The sequence below is a fragment of the Silurus aristotelis genome (assembly GCF_946808225.1).
Source record: "Silurus aristotelis genome assembly, chromosome: 8".
NCBI lineage: Eukaryota > Metazoa > Chordata > Actinopteri > Siluriformes > Siluridae > Silurus > Silurus aristotelis.
In genome coordinates, this window is record NC_139581.1 from 6,404,534 (window position 1) to 6,425,566 (window position 21,033).

At 37.6% G+C, this 21,033-nt stretch overlaps 2 protein-coding genes across 11 annotated transcripts in view; one reads left to right on the forward strand and one right to left on the reverse strand.

Moving 5' to 3' along the window:
• The window catches only part of LOC310729677 (uncharacterized protein), a 298,178-nt gene that overhangs the window by 101,511 nt on the left and 175,634 nt on the right, over positions 1-21,033 (forward strand). The window lies entirely within an intron of this gene.
• Positions 1-21,033, reverse strand: part of frya (furry homolog a) — a 90,679-nt gene that overhangs the window by 25,882 nt on the left and 43,764 nt on the right. For 3 of the 9 annotated variants that reach the window (XR_014534579.1, XM_083547711.1, XM_083547712.1), the window contains exons 21-40: positions 20,059-20,318; positions 19,746-19,932; positions 19,506-19,630; positions 19,269-19,326; positions 17,881-17,972; positions 16,579-16,751; positions 15,944-16,104; positions 14,607-14,717; positions 13,290-13,444; positions 10,626-10,725; positions 10,345-10,519; positions 10,002-10,261; positions 9,025-9,171; positions 7,445-7,613; positions 7,239-7,350; positions 6,958-7,040; positions 6,422-6,572; positions 5,757-5,860; positions 2,467-2,634; positions 500-701 (exon numbers count right to left, since the gene is read on the reverse strand). Coding sequence is in view for 5 of the 9 variants with exons in the window: in XM_083547711.1 (XP_083403837.1) it covers positions 500-701; positions 2,467-2,634; positions 5,757-5,860; positions 6,422-6,572; positions 6,958-7,040; positions 7,239-7,350; positions 7,445-7,613; positions 9,025-9,171; positions 10,002-10,261; positions 10,345-10,519; positions 10,626-10,725; positions 13,290-13,444; positions 14,607-14,717; positions 15,944-16,104; positions 16,579-16,751; positions 17,881-17,972; positions 19,269-19,326; positions 19,506-19,630; positions 19,746-19,932; positions 20,059-20,318 (2,993 nt within the window). In the remaining 4 variants the exon portion in view is untranslated. The remainder of the gene's footprint in view (positions 1-499; positions 702-2,466; positions 2,635-5,756; positions 5,861-6,421; positions 6,573-6,957; positions 7,041-7,238; positions 7,351-7,444; positions 7,614-9,024; positions 9,172-10,001; positions 10,262-10,344; positions 10,520-10,625; positions 10,726-13,289; positions 13,445-14,606; positions 14,718-15,943; positions 16,105-16,578; positions 16,752-17,880; positions 17,973-19,268; positions 19,327-19,505; positions 19,631-19,745; positions 19,933-20,058; positions 20,319-21,033) is intronic. The other 6 variants (XR_014534578.1, XM_083547714.1, XR_014534580.1 and 3 more) reach the window with 3 other exon arrangements.

Here is a 21,033-nt window from a genome sequence, read left to right on the forward strand (position 1 = left end):
ATTACTAAAAAAAAAAAAAAAAAGTCAAAATGAACAGAAATAACGTCGGAATTGGCAGAAAAAAGGAGAATTAAAAAAAAATTAATAAATAAGAATTGTGTAAAAAAAAAAAAGTCGGAATCGTGAGAATTAGAAGCGTAATTTTAAGAAATACAGTCGGAATCGGAAAAAAAAGTCAGAATTGTGCGAGAAAAAATATCGGATTGCAAGGAATAATGTCGGAATCACGAAACATTTAGACAGAATTGTGAAAAAAAGTCAGATTTGTGAGTGGAATTGTTAGAATTACACTGTGTGTGTATATATATATATATATATATATATATATATATATATATATATATATATATATATATATATATATATATATACGCACACACACACACACACACACACACACACACACGCTTTTTAAGAAAAGCATAGCTTTGTTTCAAACACTTCCACTGTTTACAGGTAACCACTTGGTGTCAGCCAAAGCCAAATGTCGAGAGTTTACCGGGTGCTGAGGAACTCCACAAGCTTGCTGCTCTTCTCATCTGTGTCAGTGCTGCTCTCCAGAGTCTCAGACTCTTCAGTGGAGTAGTGTGGCAGGTTGCTGCTGCTGCTTCCCAGACTCAGACTCGATGAAGTAGACGAGGAGCTTAATCCAGAGTCTGGCACCGGAGACGCCTGGGCATCCCTCAGGAAATCCACGCCACCTGAAAACATGATATGTGTGGTTTGGGGGATGGGGGTGATTTATTAAAGCAGGTTTGGGCTTTATGCATATATGGTCCACCATTAAAAACTTTTATAAAGGGCAAATATGTAAATGATATTGATCATACTTTGATCAGGCAGTTATTTCTGCCTAAATGCTGTTCATGACAAGTTCAATGAACAGAAAAACTGGGACTGGGGTTGATCCCAGGTTGGGGATTATCTGGATTATCTACCCTCTAATAGCTTCCATAATCCATAATCGCAGAGGGTTTGAGTTAAAAGACTGCATATAAATTAGACTCACAAAGTATAATTGTCTAAAAATTGTCCCCCACACGAAGTCAAACAAAATCATCTCTCATTCAACTACATCATGAAGCATAATGGCGATACAAGCGATGAGCACAAAAAGAGTTCATCGGAAACACACTCATACTTTTCTCACTCATTCTCACGCAATAATGAGTAAATATAACAAATGTAATAAATGAAAATAAACAAATGTAATATATTATTATGAAGCAAAATGGATAATAAATTATATTAAAATGTATCAATGTAATATAGGTGGTAGGTGAGGTGGTAGATTAGTTGTTAAGGTATTGGACTTTGGATTTGAAGGTTGTGAGTTCAAATCCTAGACACACCACACTGCCACTCCTGGGCCCCTTAGCAAGGCCCTTAACCACATAGCTGCTCAGTTGTATGAATGAGATTAGATTTAAGTCAGTCTAAAGAAGGGCATCTGCGAAATGTAATAAATGTAAACGATATCTGATGTATAATCTTATCTGGCATTTGATTATGCGTACAAAATTTTTTTTTAAGACTTTTTAAAACCCTGTCCCAAATTCATAGTTCATACAAGGACAGAGTGTGTGTGGTGTATATTTCTAACTATGTATGATTACGTAAAAAGGTTGAAACTCAGCAGATGAAGTGACTCTGATTCAGCTGGTTATTTTGACATAACAAGACATAACCGGAGGCAAAGTGATTTGGCAGCCATGACGCGAGTATTAATCTCAGTCACAGTGTTATGACAGCGTACAGTGAATAATATATGATCGGTGTCAGTTTGGCTGAGACCAGACATGCTCAACTGAGCGACAAATTCAAGACCTGGTCTTTCTTTCACACACACACACACACACACACACACACACACACACACACACACACACACACACACACACACACACATACACACACACACACACACCAGCCTTTTAGGGCCGGAAGATAAAAACAGCGCGTCGGAATGCTCTAATCAGGGCTCTAATCAAGACTCCCCATACACGTGATTGTTTTTGGCTCGGCATTCATTTTCGTCGGATAAGCATGTCCTCATTTCTCCATCGAGACAGATTAGAATAGCAGTGCTGTATTCTGCTTTGAGAAGTATGTTAAGTCTGTAAAAAGGCTGTCTTTTAAAAATAATGTACGAGGGTGCTGTTATTAGAAGATCAACCGAAGATCAACGGTCAGCCTACAAACCATTATAGGGGCAACATTTACAATGATTTTGTTTTTGAGAATCCTGAAATAATCTTAGAGCTTAAAAAAAATAACTGTATCTTACACACAGCACTCATTTGAAAAAGAAATGAATAAATATAAATAAAAGAATATCTTAAACAAAAGGCAATAAGGACATCCTAAGCCTGAACGTCTCAACTTTCATTTCCACCCTTCCGATCTGTCAAACTAATGAATGAAAATAACCCGGAGGGCACAATCTAGTATGTAACACTGACACACCTGTGTAGAAGAACTCAGTTTGGTAGTTGGGTCGGGTGCCAAGACTTTTGCTGTGCATCAGCATGGAGGAGACCAGAGAAAAACTCCTGCTGCAGGAGAGCGTGAAGAGCAAGTGCAGGAGGAGATGCTTGCAGTGCTCGAACACCTCGGGCCGACAGTGGTCCATTCCTGAGTCCAGCATCAATAAGTTAATATTTTGAAATATGCAGTGGGTTTAATATATATAAAAAATTTTTACATACTTATTTCCGAATTATAAAAATAAGAGGCAAAACACTTAATAATAGCCCTTTTGGGCTTCATCTTCAACTGAGATTATTGGCTCATTTACCATAATAAAATATCTGCAAGACAATCAGTGAGAAATCGCAAAGCATACACAACTACGTGATGGAAAACCATAACCTGTAATAAAAAGCTGCCTATAATGCCTTATTAAAGTTTTAGAACTTTTGTTGAATGCGCTCATAAGTCATTGCGCTCACAGGACGTAAAACAACTTGTTTCTTAAATACAGGATATTTGTACAAATGGCAATGTTCGCATTTACTCCAAATACCTTTTAAAATACTAACAGTATACACAGCAACTAGGCATAATATCATGACATTATTACATTAAGACCAGTGAAGTGAATAAAACTGATTATCTCTTCATCATGGCACCTGTTAGTCAATAGGACACACAGTATTAGACAGCTAGTAAACATTTTGTCCTTAAATTTGATGTGTTAGAAGCTTGAAAAATTCGCAATCGTAAGGATTTAAGTGAGTTTGATAAATTGTGACGTCTAGACGACTGGGTCAGAGCATCTCCAAAACTGCAGCTCTTGTGGGGTGTTCCCGGTCTGCAGGGGTCAGTATCTATCGTAAGTCATCACTGTCATGAGATAACTCGTGATTAATCGCACATTTTTATTTGTTCTAAATTAATACTTTTCAAATTTTTTAATACTTTAATTGAAATAGGCATTGACAAATATGGGTGCTTTATGCAAATGTATGTTTCATATATATATATATATATATATATATATATATATATTGATATATATGTTGATGGAGAAGTATAGAGAAGGTCAGAAGAAGTTGCATTGTGTGTTCAGGGATTTAGAGAAAGCATACGACAGAGTGCCAAGAGAGGAATTGTGGTATTGTATGAGGAAGTCAGGTGTGTCAGAGAAGTATGTGCAGGTGGTGCAGGACATGTATGAGGACAGTGTGATGTTTGCAGTAGGAACGACAGACTGGTTCAAGGTGGAGGTGGGACTTCATCAAGGAGCGGTTTTGAGCCCTTTCCTGTTTGCAGTGGTGATGGACAGGTTGACAGACGAGGTCAGACAGAAGTCTCCGCAGACTTAAATGTTTGTGGATGATATAGTTATATGTAGTGAGAGAAGGGAGCAGGTTGAAAAGAGCCTGGAGAGGGGGAGTTACATGCTGGAGAGAAGGGGAATGAAAGTCAGTAGGAGTAAGACAGAGTACATGTGTGTGAATAAAATAGGAGGGCAGTGGAGTGATGCGGTAACAGGGAAAATAGGTGGTGAAGGAGTTCAGGTACCTGGGGTCAACAGTGCAAAGTAATGAAGAGTGTGTAAGAGAAGTGAAGAAAAGAGTGCAGGCAGGGTGGAGTGGGTAGAGAAGAGTGACAAGAGTGATTTGTGATAGAAAGGTATCTGCAAGAGTGAAAGTTTATAGGACTGTGGTGAGACCTGCAATGTTGTATGACTTAGAGACAGTGGCATTGAGTAAAAGACAGGAGGTGGAGGTGAAGCTGGAGGAGCAGAGCTGAAGATGTTGAGGTTTTTGTTGGGAGTGACGAGGATGGACAGGATTAGAAATAAGTTTATTAGAGGGACAGCGCTTGTAGGATGTTTTGGAGACAGGGTGAGGGAGTGGAGATTAAGATGGTTTGGACATGTGCAGAGGAGGGACATGGGGTATAACAGTAGGAGAATGCTGAGGATGGAGCCGCCAGGAAAGAGGAAAAGAGGAAGGCAAAGGAGGAGGTTTATGGATGTGGTGTATGTATATATATATATATATATATATATATATATATATATATATATATATATATATATATATATATATATATATATATATATATATATACACATCCCTCCTACTCAATACTATAGAAATGAAACTTGGATATATTTTAGAGTATCAATGTGCAGCTTGTATAGCAGTACAGATTTACTGTCCTCTAAAGATAACATAGCTAAAATATATAAATAAATAAATATATACATATAAATAACTAAAATATAGTGCCATTATTGTCTGAATAACTGGCAACAATAGTGAGTACACCATTAGTATACATTTCAGAGCTGTGTCAAAATTGTCAATATTTTGTATGAACACCATTGTTATCCAGCACTTCCATGCTTGACTGTAGGCAAGAAATGATTGTCTTGGTACGTCTCACCAGCGCTTCATCACACATGCTGGACACCATCTGAGCCAAACAAGTTTATCTTAGGCTTATTAGAGCACAGGACATGGCTCCAGTAATTCATGCTTTTGGACAGGTTGCTTTCAGCAAACTTTTTGTGGGATTTCCTGTGAGCCAGCTTCAGAAGAGGCTTCCTTTAGAATGAATGCTGCAGCACTCATGCTTGTGTTTTTTGAAGCAACTTCTATACCTGACACACAGCACAAGGACTCAACTTCTTTGATCGACCTTTGGAGGGCTGTTCTGAGTGAAACAAGTCTTGAAAAACCTCTGTATGACCCTGGCCACTGTACTGTAACTCAGTTTTAGGGTGTTACCGATCTTTTCACATTGACTTCTCTAAAATATATCCAAGTTTCATTTCTATAGTATTGTTTCTTGAGTTGCTGAAATGGGAGGGGTAAACTTACTGTATATCTCTAGGAATTTGGAATTGAATGGTTTGCCTTTTATGTACATTAAGAGTTCCATTAAAATATGAGAGCAGACACTTAATGAGCCTTCAGTGTCTAAAATTAAGACATTTGGTAAATACTGACAGAGAAAAAACTAGCTTGGTAATCATAACAGTATCTGAATGAAAAAAAAAGAGATACAAGCATTTTATGAATAAATCTCAAAAGATATATCACCAAGAATAAATCAGGCACAAAGGAACACTTTCACCTATTTTAAAGCTCCATCTGATGAGTATGACGTTTGCAATGAATGATAACAGTTTGAAAAAATACATACATATTTTTTACAACATCCAGTATGAAATCAATTCTGTTCCCAGAAACATAAAAATTTGAAGAAAAGAAAAAAACAGACATGATATTATGTCTTACCCAGAAACAGAGCATGCAACAGCAGAGGCAGGTGAACACTCCAGTCCTCTTTCACACTGTGATCCACCACCAGCTCCGTCATGAAGATCACGGCTATATTACTCCTGAAGAACCAATGCAGAAACTGGTTTAAAAATTCGACACAAATCTGTGTACACACATTTGTGTTGATTCTGATCATGAGTATTTATTAATATTCAACTTTAAAATTGCATAAAAACAATAAACTCTCATGCAAACAACTGTATTTTTTTATGAAACTAACCAAATTTTCCACCTTTTGTGTATTTTTTCCAAACAATCAAACAAAAAACATTTTTTTAAGTTGACCTACAATATACGCTATGTTGTGTGTGTAAAATGTACAATCTTCGATAAAATATGGTTTATTTATTCATCAATCGATTTCTCGATCGTCTCGATTTGATAATTTAAATAATGGTTTTAGTCATTCTACATGTCAGTGTTTGATGAGGTGCATCAAGACTTGTAATATGAGACGTCTTAATACAACATGCCAAATCTGACACGTTTGCTCATCATTCCGTACAATATATATCCGCTGTCGTAAACAAGTTTGACTCAGCAGCAGCTATTGCTTAAAATTTTATTACAATGTAAATAAACATTTCACGATTACGTCACGTGAAAACGTTTAACCTGACCTGTGCAACGGACCGCGCAGGGTCACCGTTTCAGGCAGGAAGTCGACCAGAGGGGCCCAGCAACCTCCGTTAGCCGGCATGGGTAAAGGCAGCGGCTGATTGGTTTCCACGACATTCATCAGCCAACCAGCATACGGTGGGAGGGGCTCATCTACATTTCAGGAAACATTTTATTTTACTATATACTGTATATCTAACAGAAATGTATTTGAGGTATCATTTTCAACCTCATCTTTATTTGCCAGGTGGTCCATATGAAGGGGTGTTGAAAGTAAATTCATGGTTTAAATTTCATGGTTGTAAATAACGTTACATGATCACACCAGATTTTTATTTTGTTATTATTAAGTTGCGTAGTGCCAGAGTTACATGCGAACGTTTATTGGACTCATTTCAGAGTGTTTATCATCCTCTTCCTTGTGTCCATAATCCCTCTATCCTTCACAATGCAAATATGCATTAACACAAAACTAGAAGCCACTCTCCGAGCCTGAGGATATAGCACAGAGCAGCACGGTTCACTAAAGTTCACTCACTCTTTTCCTCGTCGTACGAGCCTCCGGAGCTGTTGCTGTATCGAGACTCAAGACGGATATGAGCCCTCATCATATTTTTCAGCCTATGACAAAAAAAACACACAACATACACACAAAACACAGACCTGCCTGTCAAGAACTTGCCACACGTTACGGCAATTCAAATGTCTGAAATAATTCTAGAGGGTGGGATTGTCCTCAAGTTCTTCCACTCCAGTAGCAGTGGGAGATATTTTAAGTGTAGGTGCGTGCTTGTGATAAGGTAGCCGTTGTTACTGTACCTGTCCTCACTTTCTTTTGCCATTTTTGGGTCTTCGCTGTCAGACATGTTGTCCTGGATGGCGATAACCGTATTGCTGCTGGATGTCGTACCTGTCCAGACGTTGTAAGAATCTGGGAGTAAGAATTTTATGGTTGTGTCTAGCAATCTTAATGGGTATGACATTTTTATTTAAAGACAGCAGCAATTCATGGTGTGTGTTTTTACCAGAAGTGGCAATGGATATTTTGCTGGTGGCTGAGAAGCGATAGAACGGGGGATTGTCACAGTGTACAACCATGGGATTGACCGGGTCTGTCTGCTGGAGATCAAACAGCAGCTCTTCCATTGTCTGCGTGGTGTTGTTCCGACAAAGATAGATAACCACTTTCTTAATCTGAAAACAGACGGAAGGACAGAATAATAAAAGAGATATGCACTGCATGGCCCTATTTATTGTGATGATCAGGATGATTTGTGAAATTCAAGGTTTGGTAGGCAATGAAGATTTGAACAATATATGGTCTTTACCAATCAGGCATAACATTATGACCACCTGCCTAATATTTTGTTGGTCCCCCTTAAGCTGCCAAAACAGTTCTGACTTGTCAAACATTAACAGCATTAAGTTCTTCAGCAGTTTGAGCTACAGGAGTTCGTCTGTTAATCTGAGCAGATGATGATTAATGGACATGCTCAAGGGAACATGATTGGTCCTCTGCGTTCCAGTGAAGGTAAATTGTAATGCTACAGCCATCTGAGACGTTCTCTAGAACCCAATATCTCTAGAACACAAACTGTACACATTTGCACCTTTGTCTGCTTCCTTGCTTTGGTATTTGGTCTCTTCTAGCCTGCTTGCATTGTCCTTTCCTGTGCTCTGATTACTGCCTAATTACCAACTTGTCCAAAATGCCCTGGGAGAAACGAGATCTAGATAACTGTCCAATCAGAGTACAAATGACAAAAATAGACTAAATGCTTCACCAGGGACGTGGCATTTACACTCTATAGCTAAATGTTTGTGAGGATCCGATTATCACACCCATAAAAGGACCATCCACAAAACTTTTGCAACAGCTCTAGAAGAATATGACAATTTTACTTAAGTAATTAGTATTGCTAGATTGTTATTGTTGTTTTTGGTGTTAGATGCAAATGTAATCTTTTAGCTGTTTAATAAAATATTAACGCTAGAGGTTGGGAAGTAAAAGTGCTGATGTATCCTTATTATGTTAGAACTAGGAATAACTGGTTTGTTAGAAACAGGACAAGGCTTTTAGTCGAGGCTTAAAGTCAATATAATACAGCATTAGCATTGGCTCTTGATTAAAATTCAAACATGAGAAGGGAAAAATGATCAGAATGGGTTTCAGAATGCCACTACAGCCTCTGCATGGTGCTCCATTTCACATCATCAAATCAGGCGCTGTAATTTCTGCTTATTAAAATAGCAACTGGTGAGAACAGGAAACAATTCGGTTTAACCACCAGCTATACAAAGCAAATGATAATAGACCCATGTTGTTGCTTGACATGTTTCGGATTGTTGCGTTTGCCGCTCGAGCGCCTCAGGGCTGCCTGTTCTAATAACAGGTGTTGTCGAACAAGAGCTTTCACAGCCTATTTATCATTTTCAAATGACAATCATCCTCACCTCCACCCTTCAACTGTGACAATAGCTTCCTTAACAAACTGCATAAGTCCAAATACAAACCGATGCATGATTCCAGTAGGTAGAAGTAAAAGTATGCATGCAGTTAAAGCAGGACTGATATTTCCTGATGGTGTTGTTCCACAAGACTCACGTGTGGCAGGAGAAGGGTATCACTGCTGACACCACACAGGCTGATCAGGAACTGCAAGGTCGTACGGAGGTTACTGCTCCATTTCTCATTAGAGACCACGGCGTTCCAAGCTTGCTCCATCTCCGGGCCTGGCACATCATCGCCGTACTGAAACACATCAGGATGAAATTAATGCACTGTTTTTTACATTTTTTTTTTTTTTTTACATAATTGACATAACTGATGCGACCGTGGTTATTTAAATCCAATACCAACAAAAAGGAAATAAAGCATTGTAAAATAAAGACTTCTATCTAAAATAGATATGAAGAGAAGGATACAATTCTAAGATAACGATCAATAACTTAAATATAAAGTAGATATACATTTTTTAGACGAAGGCACGATTTAAACGCAATCTTCGCCTTCAGATTTGACCTTATTTACTAAAACTTGATTAAAAACTAATGTTTCTTTAAGGAGTTCTTCATATAATTATTATATAAGCCTCCTAAAGAGGCTCTGGTTCAAGTCATGTGGCTTTAATGTCGTTTCAGTTGTATTGTACATAATTGTACAGTTGTTAATGTAGTTTGGAACAAATACAAATTATTGGGTTTTACATAAAAAAAAAAACCTTTAAGATTCAGTTAAGATACATTCAGATGAGTTTTAAGAGCGTTGAACCGGAAATGTTATGTTTTTTTAAATATGCTGTGTCTAAATTTGTCTTTTATTCACCATTCAATTTTAGAAACAGGGTCTTCAAGGGGTCCTTTGTATCATTACAGATTAGTCACATTAGTAAGCAGTTTGGTTCTATGGTTAAAACTGAAGGAATATTAGGAATGTAAGGTTGGGGGTTCAGATTTCAACAACACCAAGCAGCCACTTATTATTATTATTATTGCCTTTATTGCTTGCAGACAATTTTGCTTGGAAAGATTGGTCTATTGATGGTTACTCCTGTAAAATTATAAAACAATGCCATGGATTACCTTGGCGGTCATGAACATAAGGTTGTTGAGGACGAGTGAAGTTGCTTGTGCCGAGCCCCAACCGGTACCATGGAGGTGTGATGAAGGTGGGGCTACACAGAGACCCCGCCTTCTCTTCTCCTCTATTGGGTGGGCAGGGCTGGAGGTAATTGGCAGTACACCACCATCCACTAGCTCAATATTTCTGAGCCATGGCAGCAAGTAGGTCAACATCACCTGCCTCCCGTTGGCATGCGTAGAGGGAAACCTTTGGCTGACCTCTGATGACAGATCAAGACAAAAAAAAGGGAAGTTTGCATGTGATATTTGCATCTTGTTTATTAACACCACAGTAATCACTCACCTGAAAACAGGGGCAGGGTGAGTTCCGGGTACATCCTGGCAAGCTGGGCAGAAAGCTGGCCTACAGAGAGGCTGTAGAGTGGGGGAAGGGGTCTGTGCGTTCCATACAGAATCCCGCTACTCCTTTCATCCACTATCCTCTTGGAGTAAACACACAGCTTAGACTCCAAAATCTGCTGATGCAACACAATACAGAAACATGCACAAATACACAATATATTATTTCAAGACAGTTAAAAAAAAATAGTTTTAGGTTGATAAACATTTTGCATTCATAATCACCTGCATTAACTGCATCGAAATCTCATAGATCTCTCTGCTGTTGTTTGATGCTTTGAAGAGGATTAGGTTCAGCAAGGTTACGATGTCACATGGGTAATTTCTGCACCGAAAACCCCCCAAAAGAATGCGTTAAAATGAGACCAACAATTCTATGCATGTGGACAACATGATACACATTAGAAAAAGAAGTGTCATAGGGTGCATTCCATTTCACCTATCTAGCCATCCTAATTAGATCCCTAAGGTTAGAATTAGTGGGTTCCGGATTACAGTATAATGAAAAGTGCTTCCAAAAGGGTACTTGGATAATCTACTATTTTTGTGAGAATTTTGACGTGTGGCCTTGTGAGCAATTTTTTTTAGCTAATATTGCCCACAATTTTTTCTCAAACGAGAGGAGGAGTTTGCTTTACAGGGTTCAACATGCAATCTTGGTGTATGGGTGTAACAATGGGTGTGCTTGTTTACAATGACAATGTGCATAACTAGGCAACATTACACAATGTATTTAATCAACATTACACAATGTATTTAATGATCCAGCACTTGTATGCATGTATATCCGTGACAAAGCATAAATATATGCCTAATATCATGCTAAAAACGTTCTAACCCGTCATGCATTAATAGCATTCACTTCTTCAGCAGTTTGTGCTACAGGAGCTCGTCTGTTGGATCGGACCACATGGCCCAGCCTTCGCTCCTAACATACTTCAATGAGCCTCGGTCGCCCATGACCCTGTCACCGGCTTACCACTGTTTTTCCCTTAGACCACTTTTGATAGATACTGAGCACTGCAGACCGGGAACATCCCACAAGAGCTGCAGTTTTGGAGATGCTCGGACCCAGTCGTCTAGACATCACAATTGGGCCCTTGTCAAACTCACTCAAATCTTTACACTTGCCTATTTTTCCAGCTTCTAACACGTCAAATTTGAGGGCAAAATGTTCACTTGCTGGCTAATATTTCCCACCCACTAACAGGTGCCATAATAAAGAGATAAATACACACACACACACACACACACACACACACACACACACACACACACACACACACACACACACACACACTTATATATATATGGGATGTAACAGTAACGGTACATGTATTCGTTTCCAAAATTTCCCATACAGGGCTTTCGGGTTCGGTACACATGTCGAAGTAGTGAATGAATAAAGGATGGAAACAAATAAGTCATTTGTTAAAGTATACTGAAATAAGTAGAACAGTTCAGTAGATCATATCTTTAGAAAATTCTATTTAAAAGTAAAACCCACACACTTATATACACATAACAACTGTGTAACAAATGTAAACTATTTAATTTAATATTTTTATTCATACAGTTTTGTTTCATCAATTCAATTTGTGCTGATTTCATTGATTACCCAATTGATTCATTGATTGCATTCATTTGATTTATTCTATTCAATTTTTTTAAATATTATAAAGCAGGCATTTTATTTCAAATTGTTTAAAAAAATGTTTCAATGTTGATGATCACAAATTTTAAACTTCTTTAATAAAAATGACAATTGTAACTCAGCAAAGGTCTCCGCCCAAAGCATTTTAATTACAGACACACCCCCTATTGATGCCAAGGGTACACACAGTGACTAAATGCACGTCCTTTATGTGAAAGTATGCAAAATGCCACAACAACCAGAAATACATGGTTTAGGCAAGCTGTGAAGAAAGATGTTCCTTAATAATGGAAGAATTCTTGCGAAGCCCTGTCTTGCATAGCCCTTTCAAGCTGTATGTACAAAAAATATAGAGGTAAAATTACCCATTTGTCTTTTATAAATCATTTAAATATATGCGAACAAAGTTAATAATGGAAAGTTGTATAACTTTTCATTTCTGATTTCCATCATAAGTTGAATTAGAAGACAAAGAACATTTCATAACTTCTAGATATCATGTCTACATTGAAATTCCAGAATCCTTAGTGAGCCACAGCCCAGCAAAGCAACCACAAATGCTAAATCTCAAAAATGTTGTGTCTAAAAAAAGTCACATGATTCTAAACAAGTCACAATTCCCTTCAAAGTCTCATGATTACTTATTACAAAATAGATTGCTTAATTGTCCTGTTTACAATGTCTGGAAAATCTGTCTATAAAACTGTGGTTTTTTTACGTTATCACGTTTTTGAGTTGTACTAAAACATTTACACAAACATGGAGCTCTTATACTGTAGGATTCTGCTGTAGGACATAGAGATGTTTTCCAATCTAACTGGATTAACATATCTTGTGTAAACACTTTTAAAACAATAACTCTGTTGATTTCCCAAAGCGCATGGCGCACCGTCATTATCACGATCATGCTTTGAATGCTGCTACACCATGCAAAATTTAGTTTTGCATAACAAACACATTAGACCTGGTTTCCATTAAAGAGCTGAAGGTGTTAAATGCCACTGTTATACTTCAAAGTGCTTTCAATTCAGGCACATGAATGCCTCTTAAAAACATCCTGAGCACATGGCTTGATGAGAAAATTGTAACCATAAAAACACAAAATATGCCTGTCAAGTGTGTATAATGCATTCAGAATGTTACCATACTGTATACTACATACAACTCATAAGCTGCAAATCTATTTTATCATACTATAAATACATGCACTGTATTTACCAAATAAATATTCTCACCTGCTTCCACAGACAGTGGCGATGGCTTTGAAGCAGCCCGAGGCGAGTTGGTACGAGCTGGTGTAGCAGCGATCCATGGCCCAGTTGAACAGATTGACCTGATCCGGGTTCAGCTCCAGCAGGAGAACCACCACCTCACAACCCAACTGATGAACCTGCAGGAAACATCACATTTCTAAATCATTTGGATTGATGCTCATTATCTTTTAAATCATTCACCAGAATCGATTTTAAATGATTGTGGAAGGAACCTATTTTCAGTGTGAAACTTGGCTTTGTTTAAAACACACACACAAAAATTGCTAAATAAATATTTTAAATGTCTAAAAGCAAATGTTTTTTATAGACTAGATGTAGATGAACATTCCTTTTGACTATTTCATTCAATTGTTTCGTTTTTAAATGGCCTAGTTTAAAAGGACACTCATTGCTGAGTGAAAAAAAATCTGAACAATTTTTACAACATAAGACTGATTTAATATGAAGCTCATTTAATGCTGTAGAACGTTTTTTTCTACTCATACTTTCATTTCAAGTTAGTTTACAGAAAATGACTTTCTGTTCTGTTCTGTTCTCAGCACAGCGGAAAGTTTGTTCACAGCAATCATATGATTCATAGAAATGTTTAATAATTTCCCCAACTTGATACTAACTGCATTACTATTATACAATAAAGACTTTCCAAAAAAATGCATGTTTCTGCTTAATAGAGTGTGTCCATTCGCAGTTACGAAGATTCGACCTTTGATCTTACGATGACGATAGGACGATACGACAAAATTGTAAATATGTTTAAAATTTTACGTGGCAGGCAAATGTAGTAGCGTATGCTCCGGCCTTCACTCGCAAATCGGAGCTCATCCACGTACCTGCTGCCACATACATATATACTGTATAGTTTATCATTTATGGTATTGTAAATTGCTCTGTTTTTGTTAAAGTATGTATTAGATAATTTACAAATTAGTCCACTACACCATACTGATCACCATTGTTTAAGACTCCTGGGTAGGCTAGACCATGTCTCGACTTGTTTTCAAGCTATAATGGGGTCATCTGAAACATCTCCATCCTAAATCGGGGACTTCCTGTATACGTTTTAACCAAACAAAGGAGTCAGTGAAGATGTGCAGGCAAGAACTTAAATACATAGCAAATGCATTTCTTGATGTATTCCCTATATGCACTGATATGCGCCTATTTGAGACTCCATAGCAGCACAATAATATATCCACAGACTTCCCACTGACAGATTAAATGAGCATTGTAATTGTAAATGTTTAAAAACAGTATTGCGATGAATGCTAGGCAGTGTACCCGCAGATCCTGGCAGGCTAAGATGTTATCCAGCCACTTGTAGAGGTAGCCGTCTGGAGAGAGACCCACGTTGTCAAACACAGGGCCGCAACATAGCACAGACGACATGGCCTGAGGGGAAAAAGACTTGCAGCATTTAATCATATTACTCCGGCTACACTGTTCGACTGGAAACCAAAGTGCAAAATAAATGTTCATCATTTTTATATAGGATAGTATTAACTTTAGGGCTGCTTGTGGGTTCATGTGGAACCAGTGTCGGTTATACTTTTGGGTACAAGAAAGGTAATAAGTAGTATTACCTGAAGTAGTATTAGTAAAGGTAGGAATATTAGTACTAATATAGTTAATAGTAATAGTATTAGTATTAGTAATGTGGTCAGTAGTGTGAGGGGGCAGAGCATTAGTTATAGCAGTATTAGTAATAGTCACAATACAGTCTTACTTCTGGATGTAAATAAAGAAAAGAGCAAAAAGAAGAGTATTGTTAGGCTAAGTATTAGTGATACTATCAGAAGTAGTGTTATTTGTAAAAAAAGTATTATGAATTAAAGTAATGTGTTAGTAGTGGAAGGAGTATTAGTAGTATATCAGTATTGTAAAAGCAGAAGTAGTAAGAGGAGAATTAATATCAGCAGTAACACACACACACACATCCTGAATACATCACACTTGGAAACGCACAATGGCATCTATCCTGAAGGGGGATCGCCTTTATAGCTGTTTGTGGCAGAAACAAAGTACCTCACAACCTAAAAGGCAGAACCTTTAGGACTTTATGCACTCATATAATGTTCCAGTTTACATATTCAGACGGGCAAACGTTCTCCGATTACATGCTTCTGGCAACAGCGACCGATCGGCACAAGATCGAGGTTAAAGCAGCTCCATAAAACTTAAAACGCAGACACACACACACACACACACACACACACATTCACAAATATGTATCCTAAATTGTGTAGCTGTAGTTGTGCATCTTGTCCAGCTGCAGTTACCCAAAGCTATTGTCCAAACACAAGCCTCAACTTATATTATATGTATTATGAATAAACCCAGGTTGAGTGTATTTATTAAAGAAAACACACTTGGAAAGTGAGTAAATACTGAGTATTTACTCAGTATTTATAGTTAGAGTCAATATAAATGGTTACTAAAGTAAAAATGTGCATGTTACAGATTACTGGTTGCCATATTACTTCCTTCCATTTTCTCTATAACTTATTTACAGTTCGAAAAGACATTCAGAGCTTTTATGTGCATTACATTGGACTTGTGGGTTCAACTCAAATGAGCAAAACCGAACAAAAAATCGAGCTGGCTCAATGTTACGTTACCTTCAGGGCACAATACTGATATCGAGTGATCTGATGGTTCCGGTCGCTGTATCGGTCCAGGGGAGTAAACATGATGCTGAAAGGACCGGCCCATTGGCTAAAGAGGATAAAGAGGTGATGTCGTAGGCTCTGCTGAGGAAACAGGAAGCGCCGATGGTGCACTGAAGACGGAAAAAGACTTCATTATAAATCGGCCTTTCGAAAAAAAGCTTTTATCATGGACTAGCCTTTTTTTAGTATTTACCCAACAGTCTGAAAGTGAACTCTAAATGTCAGATTCAGACAAGGCCTGATATTGTGACTCAAACATAACATTTGGTATTGATTATGAAATCCGGTCTCTGAATGGTCTCCTCTGTCTCTTTATGAGGAGGTCTGAAATAGCTGAGAATGCCTCGTCATTTCGCCCCTGACATCATTCTAATCGCTGTTATTTTGGAATTACAAAGAGACTTTTAACCACTATCAGTCCAATGATTATGTTTGGCATATTAATAGGAAAAAACTTGGAGAAAAGCATGTGCCACGCTTATGCTTCATCTTGGAATGTTTTGGTTCATGAACAGAAGAACATTGTTCTCATTCAGAAACATCTGGGTTCTAGACTGGAGGAACTGTTTTATTTTGGTCTTTACCAGGGACACATTGTATGAGGTTGGCCACCATGGAGCTAAAGTGGGACCGGATGTCTCGGAGGATCTCCACGTCTTTATCGTTCTCAGCCTCCAGAAGCATCCTGGTCAGATCCACATACTCGAGAAAGAGAGCGCCGAGAGCCAGAGTGTCACGTTCCAGCGCTCCATTAGTACTGAGAAGAAAAAAGAATAGAGAAAGAGAGAAAGAGAAAAACGGAAAAATCCAATGAAATTTTAGTTATAATCATATAATACAGGGTGTCAGAAGATAGAAAGGTCACTATATTCACCCCAGATTGAAATTTACAAAAAGGCCTATCTTAAAGGGGTGTAGTATAAAGTCAGCCCTGGAATGAAGCAGCTTTTGTTTGCAATAAGCTGTTTCAATAAATTCTCTTTAATTACGGACAGATTACCAATGACAAAAACACATTACCATATAGTGCATCATGTCGGTAATATATCGCTTTTATGCCATGCCCTATTTCCCTTTAATATGAGAACAGGCGGGTACAGAGCTTTTATAATCTACAACAAATCCAAATCGAAAGTGTGTGCAACAATAAAAAACAGGCGAAGTTCATGCAATGTAGAAACGTATTATAAATGGACACATTGTATTAAACAAGATTAATATTGCATGGAAAAGTCAAGGGAAGACACAGTCACAATGAGCGTGTACTATGTAGTATTTTCATGAATGAAGGTCCATGAGTGTGTGAATGTGTGTGTGCATAATTATACACACTTAAGCTTAACCAGTAGCAGAGAAAGATTGAGTGGGAAAGTATAGCATAACCAGAACAATGAAAAAATAAGTTCTATTTCAACATAAGAATAGGTTCAGGTCCAAACAAGGAAGGACTTCACTTATATTTAAATGTATGTGTATTTATCTCTGATGAGCAGCCTGGGGTGACTGCGGCAAGGAAAAACTCCCTTTAGATGGTATGAGGAAGAAATCTTGAAAGGAACCAGACTGAAAAGGGAAACCCATCCTTATTTGGGTGACAAATCAAAATTTCTTTGAGGAATTTTTTAAAGAGGGAACTAAAACACCAGATCAGATATAACCAAACTGAACAAGGTGAGGCACAGAACAGGTGACCACATTAGGTTAATCAGGCAATATAATGAGGCAGGACCAAACCTAAACAAATCCATATGTCAACTAAAACAAAACCATTAGAAAAGATTGGAACCACTTGTACACAGAGAGCAGGAACATATCTTATATATATATATATATATAAAACAAACAAACATGCATACAGTCAAATACAGATGACCAAATCGTTTTACCTGTCACTGATAACCCCAGAATCGGCCAGCAGCTCGAAAATCCTTAACAGTTGGAGTCGTAGCAGATCCCTTCTTTCTCTCCGCTTCTTATTCTGAGGCATATCAAGTTCAAGTTTTCAAATTCATATCAAAGTCTGGTCATTGTGAATCCCATCCATAAGCTTTATTTTGTAAAAACACCTTCAAACTTACAATGACATGAGCTGTCAACAGAAGGTCATAAACACCGCAGTTGTGCTTTATAAACATTTATTCATAATTTTACTTGTGCTTTTAGAACCATTTGTATAAACTTGCTGTATGCTAGGTATTCTAAGGCAGTATCTTTGCTTAGGTATGTCCTGATGAATTTATATGATAAAGAGATTTAACATAGAACAGGCGAACACATTAGAATAATCAACCAGTGGCATGAGAGTGAAAGGTGACAGGACTAAACCCGAAAGTAAAGCACGTATCGTAACTGGAAAAAAAAAAAGAAAACTGAGTTCGAACTTAAAACTGCACAACAGCAACTTGTACTTGTATTTCAGTTGTGTAAAGTATTCGAGTAAATGTACTTCATTGTTGTATTTAAGTAATTTTGGCTACTTTCTAGTTTTACTGAGTATCGAAGGTACTTTTACTCTCTACTCAACTACATTTATAAAGCAGTATATGAACTCCACTATATTTTAATTGACAATGACCTTTACCAATTACATGTTGCACCTCTGCTGAAGATGTCATTAAGGCTCAACACTTCCCTACTCACATTTGCTGCATTTGCTAGCACCGCTAGCCTCATTTTCAGTCCAAAAAAGAGTTTGAATACATTCCAAAAACTTCGATAACTAGCCTTTCTTGAAGTCGAATAAAAACAATAACACTCTCCGAGACTCAGACGTGAATCAACTCTGAATGTTTGCTTTTACTTTATCTGAAATTATTTTCTTGAATTGTATTTGTCCATTAAATACTAATGGTTCCTATACTTTGTGACTTGATACTGTCATTTTTATTTGTTAACTGAAGATCCCTTTTTACAAGATTGCTTTAATACTTTATTTATTCATATTTTTTGACTGACTTGTTTGATCTTTGGTTCATTCTGGCATGTTGAAGAGACTGGTTGTGTTGATATTAGTTAATGCTGTGTTCTGGTGTACAATTTGATTAGTATTTTAGGAAATGAACCTCCAATGATGGAATTGTTTACGTTTTGAAGTAAGGTATCTATACTTTTACTCAAGTATGATGTTCAGGAACTCTTTACACCTCTGCTGTATATGTTCTGTATAACCTAAACTCATTCTAAACCTTGAATTCAAAGGGAATGTTACCCAACTTGCTTTAAATGTGCCAGGGTTAGGGTTGGGCTTATGCAATAATAAAATTATATATTATACCTCCGGCCTCTTTTCCAGAGCTTCTTTCATCAAAGGGTGAAGTTCTTCGATCAGTTCTCTGCATGAAACACACCAACATATGGTGTTATTTTATATTTTAATAACATATTACTTCAGCACATTGTCCAGTCAAACAGACTAGGCCAGGATTTTACTCTTTGTATGTTATAAACAGCACTTTTAACGCATTTCATTAACAAATAAGGAAGAAAATAGCATTTAAATTTCTTTCCAAACCTGAAAATAAGTGAGTTTGTGCGGCCAAAGCCCAGCACCAGTGCCTCTGTGAGCTCAATGCTCTCGGATCGCATCAGTGGAACGAGCTGCTTTAATAACCACGCTACTGACGGTGTCCCCACCACCTGTTACACAAAACACACACAGAAACAATCATTATACTCTAATGGGTACAAAAATGTACAACCAAATGAATCAGCTAGCTATTGTTCATTAATGACTTTAAGACTGAGTTCTCACCTTGTAATCATGGCTACTGTTCTCACTAGTGGGGGTCATGATCTCTGGAGTAGAGGCTCGGAGATGGCCAGGGCTCATGATGCTGGGTTTGGCCACACCAAAGCACAGGATCAGATAGTTCCTCCACAGAGCCACATAGTTGTCACCTGAACCCACTGCACTCATCCTTTTAGTATTTGCTGGGTTGCTAATAAAGGATTTAACCAAAATTTTATTTGAAACACTTATTTATCAAGAATTGATCCTATTATTCAGCAGGTTTAATAATAGAGACAGAACAAAGCCTGCTATGAAATGGTCAGTCAGATCTCACCTGGGATCAATCACTGGCATGAGCAGCTGCAGGCGAGTGAAGGCATAGGGCCATGCGTAGCTCAGTGCTGTAGGACACTGCTTGGGCAGATGCTCCTGCTTCAGCAGGCTGAACAGGCAAAGAGCCCAGGGGTCTCGTGCCCACTGTGCCACCACCCAGACCGACGACGGACTGCACACGTCATACTGACTGCTGAGGAGACTCCCACTCCAGTCCACCAACCACTGTAGGTCCACCTGGTGTCCTGTGGGAACTGATGTCTGAAACACACACACACTTATTTAAAGGAAACTTTTAAATATAAATTACAAGCAAATCATTAAATTCAATATAAATCGTTATCTTGATTTATATTAGCAAAATTTTGTGAACAAAATATATTTTTCTACATTTTAATCCTTAACAGTAGTTATTTTAGACTTTATTGATAACCATTTCACCGAAAAAAACAATCCGGGTATTTCTATATAAAGGCAGCTGATTTATTATTTAATATGAATTATATTCAGAAAAAGTCAGTCACGTGGCACAAGGGGGTAACTCAGTGATTGAGATGTTGGAATTCAGATTAAAAGGTTTTGAGTTCAAATCCCAAGATCACTAAGATCCACTGTTGGGCACTTGAGCAAAAGTGCTCAGTTGTATAAATAAGATAATTGTAAATTGCGTTTTGCCAAATTCCATAAATGTAAGTACAATTTAATAGAAACAAAATGAACAAGCGTGGATGTTTTCAAATATATAATCCATAAAAACATTAAATGCGAGGTACACCTTTATAACATACTTATAAAAGTCTTTTTTTTTTCATTTGCATGTATGCATGCCTGTATGTGCACTAATCTAATTATTTCTGATTGATACAACGCACTGACTCTGGAGACTCCTTCTAAAAATGACAAACATCCATCTCCTGACAGATTAATTTTAAATTTCAATAATTAGATTATTATATTAGATTGTATGGACTGATAT